We start from the raw sequence: 15,636 nt of genomic DNA, 5'->3' as shown, positions 1-15,636 counted from the left end.
TCCAATCTATCCATGCCGACCAGATATCCCAACCCAATCTAGTCGCACCTGCCAGCACCCGGCCCATATCCCTCCAAACCCTTCCTATTCATGTACCCATCCAAATGCCTCTTAAATGTTGCAATTGTACCAACCTCCACCACATCCTCTGGCAGCTCATTCCATACATATACCACCCTCCTACGTGAAAAAGTTGCCCCTTAGGACTCTTTTATATCTTTCCCCTCTCACCCTAAACCTATGCCCTCTAGTTCTGGACTCCCCGACTTTGTCTATTTATCCTATCCATGATGCCCCTCATGATTTTGTAAACCTCTATAAGGTCACTCCTCAGCCTCTGACGTATCAGGGAAAACAGCCCCAGCCTGTTCAGCCTCATCCTTATAGCTCAAATCCTCCAAACCTGGCAACATCTTTGTAAATCTTTTCTAAACCCTTACAAGTTTCACAACACCTTTCCGATAGGAAGGAGACCAGAATTGCATGCAATATTCCAACAGTAGCCTAACCAATGTCCTGTACAGCCGCAACATGACCTCCCAACTCCTGTACTCAATACTCTGACCAATAAAGGAAAGATTTTGGTGTCATCTGCAAACTTACTAACTGTACCTCTTCTGCTCGCATCCAATTCATTTATGTAGATGACAAAAAGTAGAGGACCCAGCACCGATCCTTGTGGCACTCCACTGGTAACTGGCCTCCAATCTGAAAAACACCCCTCCACCACCACCCTATGTCTTCTACCTTTGAGCCAGTTTTGTATCCGAATGGCTAGTTCTCCCTGTATTCCATGAGATCTAACATTGCTATTCAGTCTTCCATGGGGAACCTTGTCGAACGTCTTACTGAAGTCCACATAGATCACATCTACTGCTCTGCCCTCATCAATCTTCTTTGTTACTTCTTCAAAAAACTCAATCAAGTTTGTGAGACATGATTTCCCACACACAAAGCCATGTTGACTATCCCTAATCAGTCCTTGCCTTGAACTGAGGAATTGGTAGATGCAGGTACAGTTACAACATTTGAAAGACATTTGGACTATACACGAATAGATAAGATTTAGAGCGATGGGGGCCAAACACAGGTAAATGGGATTAATTCAGTTTGTGAAACTTAGTTGGCTTGGATGAATTGAAGGGTCTCATTCCGTGCTGTATGACTCTTTAATGCACTGAGAAGACTAATTCGTCACTAGCTTGGTTATAATTATTGACTCCCCAAAATCTTGTCTACCTCTCCAATACATTGGTACAAGTTCACACATGTATTGGGACACAATTTTAACCCTTTCACCACAACTGAGAAGACTAATTCGTCACTAGCTTGGTTATAATTATTGACTCCCCAAAATCTTGTCTACCTCTCCAATACATTGGTACAAGGGAAGATTGTGAAGAGAGTGGGATTCATAAATGTGTTCAATGGTCATTACTAAAGTAATATTTATATATCTACAAAGGAAAATATATTACAAGATATGACTAGGAATAATGAAACATGCCAGATGGTTTCAATATGGCTGAGAGCCTTAGGAGCAGTGACAGTAAATAACATGATGAGTATAATGTGGGAATAAGAATAGGATAAGTTATTGACAAGAATGTGCAAGTTTTAGATAAAAATGAGGAAGTAAAGTTAACCATAGAGGGAAATTACTACTATAATGCAGATATTTGTTTAAATGGGATGTAAGAAGAGAGACCATTTTAAATTTCAGAATGGCTTTGATTGGGAAAGTTGTAATAAGCAAAGTTAAAGAAGCAGCATACTGCTGATGCTGTACATCTGAAGTCTAAGCAAAATGCTGGAAACATTCAGCAGGTCTTAAAAGTTGGGAGAAAATTAACTTTTCGGGTTGATGCTCTTTCACAAAGACTGGGTTCCTATGAAAGATTATTGATTTGAAATACTATGTTAATGGAATCAAACAGTACTGAAGAGGCCCTTTGGCCCATCAAGTCAATACTGCCAAAAATATACTACTACCTACACTAGTCCCACCTTTACACTTTCTGCTGATAGCCTTGAATGTTATGACATTTCAAGTCTTCATCCTAGTAAAAGTTGTGAGATTTCCTGCCTCAACTATTCTCTCAGGCAGTGCATTCCAGATCTGCACCACCCTCTGGATGAAAAAGCTTTTTTTCCTCAAATCTCCCCTAAACCTTTCACTTTAAATTTATGCCCCATTGTTATTGATTAAGGGGAACAGCCGCTTTCAATTCACACTGTCCATGCCTCTTGTAACCTAATACATCTCTATCAGATCTCCCCTTCAACCTTCTGTGCTCCAAAGAAAACAGCCTGAGCTTATCCAGCCTCTCTTCATAGCTGAAATGCTCCATACCAGCAGCATCCTGGTGACTCTTCTTTGCACCCTCCAGCATAATCACATCCTTCCTACAGTATGGCGACCAGAATGGCACACAGTATTTCAGCTGTGGTCTGACAAAAGTTCTATAGTGCTTCAACATGGCCTCACTGCTCTTATAATCTATGCCGCAACAGATAAGACATAGGAGCAGAAATTAGGCCATTTGGCTCATCAAGTCTGCTCCTCCAATCAATCATGACTGATAAATTTTTCAACCCCATTTTCCTGCCTTCTCCTCACAATTTTTGATCCCCTTAACAATCAAGAACTTGTCTATCTCTGTCTTAAGTATACTCAATGACCCGGCCTCCGCACCCTTCTGTGGCAATGAATTCCATAGATTCACCACTCTCTGGCTGAAGAGGAACCACTCTCCTCTCAGTCCTAAATGGTCTTCCCTTTACTTTAAGGCTGTGCCTCTCCTGCTAATGGAAATGTTTCCAAAGTCCACTCTATGCAGGTCTTTCAGTATTCTGTAAGTTTCAATTAGATTCCCCCTCATTCTTCTAAACTCCATTGAGTATAGACCTACAGTCCTCAAATATTCCTCATATGTTAAGCCATTCATTCCTGGGATCATTGTTGTGAATCTCTTCTGGACCCACTCCAGGGTTAGTACATCCTTTCTGAGAGATGGGGCCCAAAATTGATCACCATATTCTAAACATGGTCTGACCAGAGTCTTCTAAAGCCTCAAAAGTACATCCCTGCTTTTATATTCTAGTCCTCCCAAAATAAATACCAAAATTGTATTTGCCTTCCTAACTATTGACTCAACGTGCAAGTTAATCTTAAGAGAATCCTGGACTAGGACTTCCAAGTCCCTTTACACTTCAGGTTTCTGAATTTTCTCCCCATTTAGAAAATACTCTATGCTTCTATTTTTCCAACCAAAGCATATGATCTCACACTTTCCCACGTTGTTTTCTATCTGCCACTTCTTTGTCCACTCTCCTAACCTGTCTAAATCCTTCTGCAGCCACTTTACCTCCTTAATACTATCTGTCCCTCTACCTACCTTTGTATTATCTACAAACTTAACCAGAATGCTCTCAGTTCCTTCATCTGGATCATTAATGTATAAAGTGAAAAGTTGTGGTTCCAACACCGACCCTTGTGGAACACCAACTGCTATCCTTTTAATCCCACTCTCTGGTTTTGCCAGACAGCCAGTCTTCTATCCATGCTAGTATCTTGCCTCTACATCACCTTACTCAGCAGCCTCCTTTATGGCACCTTGTCAAAGTCCTTATGGAATTCCAAGTTAATAACATCCATTGGCTCTCCTTTGTCTACCCTGCTTGTTACCTCCTCAAAGAATTCTAACAGATTTGTCAGACATGACCTCCCCTTGATGAAACCATGCTACTTTGCCCAATTTTACCATACGCTTGCAAGTATTCAGAAATTTCACTCCTCCACAATGGAGTCCAAAATTTAATTGGCCTGTAATTTCTCATCTTTTGTTTTATTCTCTTCTTAAATGTGGGAGTAGGCGGTTACATTAGCGATTTTCCAGTCCTCTGGGACCGACACTGACTCCAGTGATTCCTGAAAGATTACCACTAATGCCTTCACTATCTCTTCAGCTATCTCCTTCAGAACTCTGGGGTGTAGTCCATCTGGTCCAGGTTATTTATCCACCTTCAGACCTGATAACAGCAAGCATCCTGTATCCCTTAACTACACTATGAACCAGTCCTGCCACTTTCAGGGATCTTGGACAATCATTGCAAGATGCCTCTGAGCTTCCTAATGTCTTGCCATTCATTGAGTACTCCCTTGTCTTATTCCTTCGTCCATAGTACATGTACTCACATTTATCAGGGTTCAATTCCATTTGCCGCTGAACTGCCCATCTAACCAATTCGTATATATCCTCCTGTAACCTAACACCTTCATCCTCACTATCCACTACTCAGCCAATCTGTGTACTATCTGCAAACGCTACCCCCCCCCCCCCCCCATGCACTCACGCACTTAATTTATGAATATCACAAATAATCAAGGACCCAGTGCTGATCCTTGTATGCCGTTGCATACGGAGATCCAGTCACCCAAACAACCTTCTGCCACCACCAACTCTGTCCTGTCACTAAGCCAATTTTGGATCCAACTTGCCAACTTACCCTATATCCTATGAGCTTCTAATGACTTTCAGTTTCCCATGTAAGACCTTACAAAGGCCTTGCTAAAATCCATGTTACTCTCTCAGAGGCTTTCAGATCCCCTGAGTGTTTCTAGCTTTTATTTTATTTGGAATTGAAAGAGCCTGTGCATTTAACAGGTATGTGAAATAACAACTGTGAAAAAATAAGGAAGAAGGGTAAGAAAGGAAGAAGGAAAGCAGGAAAGGAGTATTAGAATTTCAAATTTTTGAAATGAATAAAATATTCTACAGATGCATTAGGAAAACAAAACGATGCATCTTGGGTGAGAACTCTGCATAAAGGATAAACAGAAATTCTGCAAGTTTTGTGGTGCAGTGGGTAGCATTCCTACTTCTAGGTCAGAAGCTTAGTAAGTTGCACTACATCATTTGATGGCCAAGCAAGCTTCATTCCTACCACAAACTGATAGTCATATGAATTAGAGACAGGAGTAGGCCAACTAGTCCCTCTAGCCAGCTCCACCGATCAATGAGGTCATGGCTGATCTGATTGTTGCATTAATTCCATATTACATCTCGCTTGAAATCAATTGACTCCCTTATAAATCAATACTGTTGACCTCTGCCTTAAGAATACTCAAAATGCTTTGGGGAAGAGAATTCCACAGAATCATGACCATCTGAGAAAAACGAATTCTCCTTATTTCTACCTTTTTAAAATGGGAAATCTGGCATTCTTAAAATGTGTCCTCGTCATTCTTAAAATGTGTCCCCTAGTTCTAATCTCTCCCACAAGTGGAAACTTCATTTCATTATCTATCCTGTCAGTTCCCTTTAGGATCTTTATAAAGTGATATAGCATGGAAACACATCCTTTGGCACAACTCATCCATGTTGACTAGTTTTTCTAAACTGAACTATTCCCATTTGCCTGTGTTTGGCCCAAGTTCCTCTAAACCTTTCCTATCCGTGTTCCTGACTTTTAAGTGTTGTACTCACCTCTACCACTACATCTGGTGGTTCATTTCATATCCGACTGCCCTCTGTGTGAAAAAGTTGCCCCTCAGGTCCTTTTTAAATCTTTCCCCTCTCACTATAAACCTTTACCCTTTGGTTTTGAACTCCCCTATCCTGGGCAGTTATTTATGCTCCTCCTGATTTTATAAACATCTATAAGGTCACTCCTTAGCCTCCTAGGCTTCAGAGAAAAAGGTCCCAGCATATCCAGCTTTTCCTCATAACTTAAACCTTCCAGTCTGAGTAAAGTCCTTGTTAATCTTTTCTGCACCCTTTCCAATTTGATTACATCCTTCCTGTAGCAGGGTGACCAGAATTGTGTGCTGTATTCCAAATGTGGCCTTACCAATGTCGTATACAACCATGACATGACATCCCAACTCCTGTACTCAATGCTCTGACCGATGAAGGTAAGTATGCCAAATGCCTTCACTGTCTTGTCTACGTAATGCCACTTTCAAGAAGCTATGTACCTGCATCCCTAGGTGTCTCTGTTCAACAACACTCCCTAGGGCCCTACCATTAATTGCATAAGTTCTGCTCTGGTTGGCTTGCCAAAATGCAACACCTTGCATTTATCTATATTAAAGTCCATCTGCCATTCCTTGGCTCATTGGCCAAGTTGATCAAGATCCCATTGTACTCTTAGATAGCCTTCTGCGCTGTTCACTGTACAACCAATTTTGGTGTCATCCAAAAGCTTATTAACCATGCCTCCTATATTCTCATCCAAATCGTTTAGATAAATGACAAACAACAGTGGACCCAGCGCCTGTCCTTGCTACACACCACTGGTTACAGGCCTCCAGTCTAAGCAACAATTCTCTACCATCATCCTTTGTCTCCTGCCGTCAAGCCAATTTTGTACACGATTGGCTAGCTCTGTCTGCATCCCATGTGATCTAATCTTACTAACTAGTTCTGAGGTCTTTCTCCATTTCAATAACATGCTGCTTTTGTATTCTTCCAAAGTGGGCAAGTTTACATTTACACCCATTCTATGTATTTGTCAATATATTTTCACTTAATCTTAAGGAAAAGGCAGAGGATTGGCATGAGCTATTAAAACCGTTGTAGACATAATTGGTCAAATGGCCTCCTGCACCATAACAGTTCTGGAATTTAAGTTTTCCCTTTTCAGATTCTACCTGTCCTCTTCCCAACTACCTTTATTTCATCAGCAAATTTGTTTACCTTGCATTTAGTTTCTTCAGCCTAATTAAACTGAAAATTCTTCGAAGACTTCCCTTTGGCAGATGGTAAGAAAGGGAGATATTCCTGGTCAGCCAAGTGATGCGAGGCAAGTTGGAGGTTCTCATGACTATTCATAGCTGCAGATTACAACATGCACGTATAAGTGATATTGTCAAAGCAATTCAGACGGACATCATGAGTGATTTGTAACATCACACAAAGCAAAAGTTGTCAGGTGTATTTAACTGAGAAGGCTGTGAGAAGGTGATTCTTCATTCATGCTTAAAATGTGATGAGTGATAACTAAAAGGAAAACATTCAGGACTCTATTAAGAGTGAATGTCTGTTTCAGAGCGTGAGATGGATTAGTATAATATTGTTTATAAAAGGGAGACAAAGTAACCTAAGTAATTACAGGTACATTGTTTGAAATCTGTGGTGGGGGAGAATTTAATGATCTTTGGTTAGAGACCAACTTACTGTTTAGGAAGAGAAAACAATTAGAAAGGCTGATGCATATTTCAGTAAGAAAATATAAGCCTGATAGTTAATCAAGACAGTAAAGGTTTTTAAGAGGTCTGTCAGACAGAATCTGTAGAATTCTCAAATTGGAATAAAAGTAATTATGTTTGATAGCTTTTCTGTGAAATTAAATAGGTGAGTAATTATCACCATTGTTTATATGGTTATAGTATTGTTTATAATAGCTTTTGTCATTGGATCCTAGATAATGCTGGAAAGGCATCAGTTGTATTGGAGTAGTTGAGGTAACTTACATCCATGCATCTTAGAACTAAATACATAGGTGAGGGATAAAAGAATGAAAAAAATGTGCTGATATGATTCGATGACATCAGTTATGGAACGTAAAAGCTGGCATGGTCTTGTTGAGTTGAATGCCCGGATTCTGTGCTATAAATTCTATGTAAGTGTATGTGTATCTGTACATTGGTAACTTCATTCACTGACCTTTCATGTGTAAAGGATTATACACTTTGAGACAATTTACTTTGTGTACTTTATCTCTCAATTTATCCACAAAGTTGAGCTCCTTGCCAAGCCTATTGCCACTTTGTGTCTAATCCATGACATATTTTGACTACGATTAATTTGTCTATGTACTGGACTGTTGCCAGTGCAGTACAAGGTTTGGTTTTCATAATATTCCAAATACTGATTCTCCATGTACCAGTTAGCTTTCTGTGACTTTATTGCCTATATAATTACCAAGCGCCACTCCTTTCTCTCTCTTATTGTTTCCTCAAATACCACATTTAAATTGTGTGCTGCTGCCTAGCTTTGACTGTGCTAATTGATCCAACTTGATGAAGTTCTGTCACTAAAGCTGCTACTAGCAAATCTGCTGTTTCTTCACATCATTGATATACAACACTTTCAGCTGTTCATACAGGCCAACATAACACTATTTGTTTTCTGAACTGTGTCAATCTTTTTCAAAAGCTCTATTATTAGAACAAAACTGCAGTCAACTGTTTACAGATGTGTATGTATTCTTTTTCATTGTTACTGCTGGAATTCATTTCTGGCTACAGGGCAAATTGGGAACTTTTTCACATAAAAGTAGCATTACAATATAAATGCCAAAGACACCTGAGGATGCTATTATCACTTGCTTCTCCCCAACAATTTTACTAAGTTACATACAACATTTAAATATGATCTGAAATTGCCTATTCTTATTTGTGTTATACTTTGCATAGCTAGACATTTGGAAAATAATTGATATAGTTATGAGCTTTTGGCCTTCAATTTCAATTACAATTAATGTAACATCCCATTCCAACTGCGATGGGTTTCGTTTTAAGGTTTCAAGTCCTATCTATTCTTGAAACAATGCAATAAAAACACTGAAATAAGTGTTCAAACAAGTGGGTTTCTTAAGAATTATTGGTTATTTTTATAAACAATTGTGTAATTCCATAGGTCCACTGGTATTGAAGAATATAACTTTCCTGCTTGGTGGATTTCTGGCAATTTTCTTAGGACTTCTAACCTCAGTTTATCTTGCAACTTTGCACGAGAATGATCTGTGGTTTTCTTCAATCCAGGTAAGGCTGAAATCCGTTAATAACACTAAAGTTGAATGAGTAAAATGGCATTGAGGATGGTCATTCCTTTTTGTAAAAAGGCAGTTGTTTTGATTTTGAATTTTCTTCTCCTAGATTATAATTTGGTTTAATTTTTTGCATTGAATATTTTCCACTGGAAATCTCGTCCGTTAATAATGTGTATACTTGTAAGTGAAATATTATATTGAGCTTAAAACATTGCAGATTGATCTCTAATAACATGCCAAACGTGGACCAGTCCAGTCTCAATATTGATGTGGGCTAACTAGATGATTCTACATAGGGGAATAAAACATATAGGCAGCCATTTTTTAAATTTTCTATGTTTTGTTTTTCAAAAATTATTTTTACAAGTCTCCTTGTTTTAATCCTTTTCCTTTTACTCCTAAACAGCTAAATCACAGTCAATTGAAACACTCTTCTCTGACTGTGTTAATTGTGTTTAATTGTAAATGGGTGATTGGCAAGAAATGGGAATTAATTTGAGTGATATAGACCAAAATTGTAGTTGTTGGCTCAGGGATATAATTTTTTATGTAGATATGTATAAAAGATTAGCCATAGTTCCACACTTTACTAACTGGCTTTCTGGAATAGAACATGCAAGTCTAAAGATGAAGATTAGAAGTTAAGAAAAGAAATCAGGCAGAAACTTCATTCCTGATGCCATTACTAAAATTGTCAGAATACAAATGTAAGTAATCAGGATGTGATTACCTTTCAATGTTCTCAGTTTGAACCACACAACCAATACAAGAAATAAGTGACTCGCTGGGGGTGGACTAAGTCCCTACCAAGAAGGAAACAAGATACTGCCTTGACAAAATCACTTGTTATCAAAAGTAAAGTATTTTTTGAGCTGGATGATCACCAATTGGTCATGATATAGGTTGCTGTCTTTTCTGAGGTTTTGGATGAAATGTGTAAGGAAGATGACCTGATAAATGCCTATAAGACATGATAGCCTTTGAAGAACTTGGGGAAGGCAGATGGTCATTCCAAGGAGGAACATATTATGGACTTAAACATGTTCTATAAAATATTGATGAAGTCCCACTTGGAGAGTCCTGGATTAGTACTACTGTTAAAGTTGCTGGATTCTGCTAAGGTATCCCATGAACAAGCACCTGAATCAAACTGGTGTTTCATTCTCTGACAGGAAAACCTTGTTGGACCAGATATCTACTGCCTTGAAAAGGTTCCTGTCGAAGTAATCCTTCCTTACAATTTTTTTGAAACAAACGGGATGGCACAACGAGTAGAAAATTTGATAATGGCCAGGTACTGGATGCAGGCATCAATGCAATGGAATGATTTTTTTTTTAAAAATGAGGAAAATGAACCTTAGCAAATTTGGCTGCTAAAGCAGAAGACAAGATGAGAACAATAGTAGGCAAATGAATCCCACGAGTACCCAATGAACAGTTAATACATGCTTCATTTATGGCACAAAGTTAAATTATGTGATTAATTGCCTGATTAATTGACAAAGACCTTGAAATAACACAACACAAGAGTCTCAAAGCACTAGCAGCTTTAGTTCTGTGTTGAATATGTGAGTCATGGCTCCTTTAAGCGTATTGTGCTGGATAGTGCTTGTTCTTCACTGGTACATGGATAGATCTAGCTAGGTAATGACCATAAGCACAAAGTTAAAGGCTAGAGAAAGACTACTTGTTTTAGACTAGGTGATGACAACACTCTCTCCTATTGATTTAACCTAAAAAAGGCAGATAAAACCTAGCATGGCGCATGTTAACACTATTATTTTCAGCAGTCGTTGGATCTGCAGTTTACCCAGTCAGACCACTATTGCATTCCCTTAAGGAAACCTGATGTTACAAATCAGAATGCTAGATCAAGTATTAATGGTATTAGGTGACAGGATTCAGAGAGGTAAAAATCAAATTTTTCAAGTTGCATCGACAATTTGCTCACCTTGATTGTCAATTTTTTTTTCTTTGCCATTAATCATACACAGGTCTATAGTTCTGTTCTCCCTTTAAATTACATTAGCTATCCTCCAGACCTGTGGCAGTTCACATTTTTCGAACAAGTTGTCCATTGTGCAGTAATTCTTCTGTTAGGTCTTCCCTAGATTCTTTTAAAATATGCAATGCAATCTGTCTGGACCTGAGAGTGATCTTCTTTTCAATATATTCGCTCGTATCTAAAATGTATTTACTTAATTGGCCAGCTTAAATGGTGAAGCAAAATAATTATTTAATATTTCCTGTCTCTTTGGGGTTACCTCTGAGGCTATACTTGATGGTCCTAATCCCATTCTTCCTTTTTAGATGTGCTTATGTTTTATCACTGGTATTTTGTTTTGTCTTCCTTAATGCTTTAATCTTTGCCATCCTAATTTGTTTTCTTTAATACTCTCCTGATCTTCTCATATTTCACCTCTCTGCTGCCTCTGCTCAATATATATCTCTTTCCAACTCTTTCATGATCAGTTATGTCATTATTCATCCATGAAATCTTGCTAGTGTTTAGCATTTAACTTTTTTCATTGAGAACCATATTCTTAAACTTTGAACACTATTAAAAGTTTTCCATTGTTCTGCACTTTTTTATGGCAATATAGCTGCTCATTTTATTTTCCCCAAGTTCTATTCTCAGCAACTTAAAATCAGTTTTAGTGTTAAAATCAGAAAAATCAAATACAGATAATTTACTGAAATTCTGTGTAGTATTTTAGCTGGTCACCAATCTGCAGTTGACAACTGCCCCGATATAGCCAGTTCACATAAAGAATTTACTCAGAATGGTTTGAGGGTATGAGTGAAATACAAATCGGGATATCTCATGCCAGTGCTGAGAAGTGCAGCAAAGGTGGCTGCCAGATGACTGCACAACTGGCAGTGATGACATCACAGTGGTGTGGCAGAGCCGTTGGTTACAGTGGTATTTTTATACCTCAGCCCCACTCACTCACACCAAGGTTTATGGCCTACCATTGTCATTGTTGCTTCTAGCATCTTTCTTTACTCATTCTCTTTAACCCTTGCACCCCAGACCACTAATCTTGCAAGCTTTCTGAACTGCATACCCACTGACATACAACACCTCAGCACCTAGCCCTCGCCTGCTCTAGCATCAGCAGTTCTGCCACCCACCTTCATCTCACTTATTCTATCTCTTTGTCTCATTTGAAGAGAAATGAAGAGCAATTCCTTGCCCAGCTGGAAATGACCTTGACTCTGCTCATGTGGTGATACCGAGAATCTTCATGTCCTATCATCCAGATAAGATTCATTGTCAAGTGCTGTGTTGCAGTTCCATTATCACCACTGTGAGCATGTTAAGAATACATTCAGTCTTCTACGCCTATTTCAAAATTCATTCTCTCGTCTCCTACAGGCACCAGTGACATTGGCAGAGTCACCACAATCAAGAGGCTAGCCCTTCAGGATACCACTTCCTCCTTTGCTGTCTGAGGAATAAGCCATAGATCCCTCAGAAAAAGCACCAGTAAGGCTGTCTCCTCGGGTACTGACACCTTGGTGGGTCCGTTAGCTAGAGTAGAGTTGGGCACATTCTGGTGGACATGTGATGGCCACATCTCCGCTGCTAGTTGAGGAAAAAACACTTCAGGTCACTAGTACTCTGAGGACAGCTAAGATCATGTACCTGCATTACTCCAGGCAAAAGACATTAAGAACTCTATCAATAAACACATCGACTTAGATCCAATCTACCTTCCTTTGGGGGGAGAAAAGAACCATAAATGACATCACCCACCTTAAGAAACCAAGACCTATAAATAAAGAGGCGGGACATACCATCAGCGCTTCACCAGAGACTCTAATGATGGTGACAAATGTCTGAAAACAAATCTTCCAGCTCAGCAAGCTAACTTACATAATTATCATCAACCTGAGCTACAAATCTTCTCAAAAATCACTACCATCAAGAACTTTATTAAAAACCACAAACTGAAACAGCAGGCAGGTTTGTTGGAGGCACTTCGGGAAAACGATGTGAAGATTGAAGGAGTCCACCTAGGTAATCTGTATTGTTCTGTTTCTGGCATGCAAGTGTCTAGTTGCCTCTATGGATATGTTGGCAGCTCCATGGACACTCAGGTCTAGCACACTCTGTATGTTCCAGATATACACACAGACCTGCACACCATGTTCCCTTCATTCTAGCTGCAGATACTGAGATTGCAACTATACCTAGTAGGAGTGAAAGGAAAACAAAAACATTATAAGAACATATTTATGATATGGATGTCACATCATTGTAAATATTTTCTCACATTTGAGAATATATGTACATTTGCCATTATCTGTTTGAATAAATGCCTTTTTAGTTGCAACTACAAGAAAGGAGGTATAGAGGCTAGCCATCCTTAGCAGTTGACAATGTTTTAACTCTGTCTGAGTGTTAATTATCCTTTCAATACCACCCATATTGTATAAAACTTCACCATAATTGAATAAGGGCTCATCAGATGCTACGAAGACTTCCATTTGTTTATAATCTTAACTTTTATTAATGAATATGAACAGTATATTAATGTGTTAAGCTGGACTTACAGTTGGAATTACACGAGGGATGCTGGCCTCATCAGCATCAGAACATTTACATTCAGTGAAAGATGACTTCATGCAGTTCCATTCCATTGAACAAGGTTGACAAAGAAGTCCTGCCTGTGTTACCTTGGCCAGTGCTATTGTGCTGTAGGATGCTGAAGATACCATTCCGTCTGCAGAATGTTCAATTCTTTCAGTACAATGCTATGGTTCTCACAGATTCTCATAATCCATCACATAGTCTCAGTGCATCCTTCAGTCATCCAGAGTAGAGATTCCAGGATTAAGTGGCATCCTTTGTATGCACAGTAGTGGTGCAAACCTCCACACATTGACCTGCTTTTAACTGTTATAGCTTCCACTTTTAATTCTGCTTTCTTACACTGTTGAGACTCAACACTCAGTTTTCTTATTCTTTTCCTTTTATTTAGAAACTCTTGATATCCATTTTTTATATTCCTACTTAGCTTCCGTCTGAGACTATAATTTCTTCCTGCCTTTTAGGCATTCTCTTCCATTTGTTATATTCTGACCAGTCATCTGACCTACTACTCAGCTTTCCATAATTTCTTTCCCTAACTTATTTAGTTGAATCACCCCTTTAGAATACTTCTTTATCATAGGAATATACTTATTCTGAGTATTTAGAAATGTGACTTTAAATGTCTCACTTTTGATCGATCTCCGAGCTTGGTATGCCAATTGTCCTCAGCTAGTTCAGGTTTTATGTTCATATGACTGCCCTTGTTTACATTTAAAATATGATTCTTGGATCCAATATTCTACCTTTTAAGCTGGATGTAAAATTCAATCCTATTGTGTTTGCTGCTACTGAGGGGTGCTTTTACTGTGGGCTCATTTGTTAATCTTGTCACAATAATGCCAAGTCTAATATAACATATTATCTAATGTGCTGCCAAATAAATTATCTAGAAAACATCCTATGAACTCCTCATCCAGGCTACTAATATTAATCTGTTCTTTCGAGTTTACATGTAGATTAAAGTCACTCATTGATATTGCTATCACTTTATTGAAAGCATCCAATATTTCTTCTAAGATCCCTTGTCCCACATTGTAATTATTGTTAAGTCATAGATCACTTACACAAGTGACTTCTTTCCCCTACTATCCCTCATCTCTATCCAGTCTGATTTAACTCCTCCTCATACTCTTTAATACTGTGTCTCCTTCCCATGTTGACGTAAGCTGTTTGACTTTATATAGGCAATGTCTTCCTTTCTTTTTTCACAGTATATTTTCATTTCATTCATTGGTAGTCCTTTGCAGACAAGGATGACTCTGTCTCACACTCAGAGTGAGCCTGTAGGTGAGTCTGATGCAGCTTCTGCAGACTCTGTAAGACTTGGGGAAAATATGGTCATGGGGAAAGGTTGGTGGGGCATTGGTGTGACAGCCGCTGTTTATGCCTGACTTCCACTTTTTCCCGACAGCAGGTCTCCAGGTGCTCAATGTCTTCCCGGATGCTCCTTCTCCACGTTGGACAGTTTTGGCTCCATGATTCCCAGGTGTCAGTGGGAATGCTGCAGTTCACCAGTGAGGCCTTGAGCATATCCCTGAAGCATTATATAGTACATGTGTACACAGCATATAGTACATGTGTATCGAGCATACAGCTTAAAAAACTTAATAAAATTTGTAAGATGAGTATTCATGATCATTTTTAAATGAATAGACAACTGAATAGGAAATATCTTCAAATGTTACATTTTATTTATTTATGCCAATTTGGTTTTTGAATAAATATTTCAACTTAAAAAGATATTTTTTTCAGTAGTTCTGTCGAAGACTCTTGAGAATAGCTTTTCAGAAGTGTTTTTGGAATGGCATTTGGAATCGCTTGGAAAATTATATGGAAAAGTTGGAAGAAAAGCAGCTGTTGGAAAACTTTCTTTCTGTCATGGTGCATACATTGCAGCTTGGTGCATTTTTGGTTGGGTACAGCTGTTGCTTAATTTAATTACATACCTCTGTTGCCCCTAAGCCTCTGCATAAACACATTATTATCCATGGTGGGCCCAATCTGGCTACATCCTGGATGAGAATTTCAACCTCCTGTAACTAAGAAGCAAGTGCATATTCAAAAATATCTGCGTAAAAGGCATTTGAGAAGTGGGTGTGATGTTACGACTTGTTGTCTCTTGGTACTTGCTATTTGTCTTGGAGTACATGGGATTGCATTTATAGAAGCTGGGTTGAAGTAATTTTGCTGTTTTCCTTTCCTACAGACACTGAACACTACTATGTCTGGATCTTTGAATGACAGTATTGTGCTCATGC

General features: G+C 38.8%; 1 protein-coding gene across 1 annotated transcript in view; it reads left to right on the top strand.

Annotated features, from left to right (window-relative positions):
* Positions 1 to 15,636, top strand: part of dpy19l3 (dpy-19 like C-mannosyltransferase 3) — a 64,051-nt gene that overhangs the window by 3,533 nt on the left and 44,882 nt on the right. The window contains exon 3 of the mRNA XM_043707527.1: positions 8,646 to 8,770. Within this exon, the coding sequence (XP_043563462.1) occupies positions 8,646 to 8,770 (125 nt within the window). The remainder of the gene's footprint in view (positions 1 to 8,645; positions 8,771 to 15,636) is intronic.

The sequence above is a fragment of the Chiloscyllium plagiosum genome, chromosome 17 (genome assembly GCF_004010195.1).
Source record: "Chiloscyllium plagiosum isolate BGI_BamShark_2017 chromosome 17, ASM401019v2, whole genome shotgun sequence".
Classification (NCBI taxonomy): domain Eukaryota; kingdom Metazoa; phylum Chordata; class Chondrichthyes; order Orectolobiformes; family Hemiscylliidae; genus Chiloscyllium; species Chiloscyllium plagiosum.
This window is presented reverse-complemented; position numbering and strand designations above follow the sequence as displayed.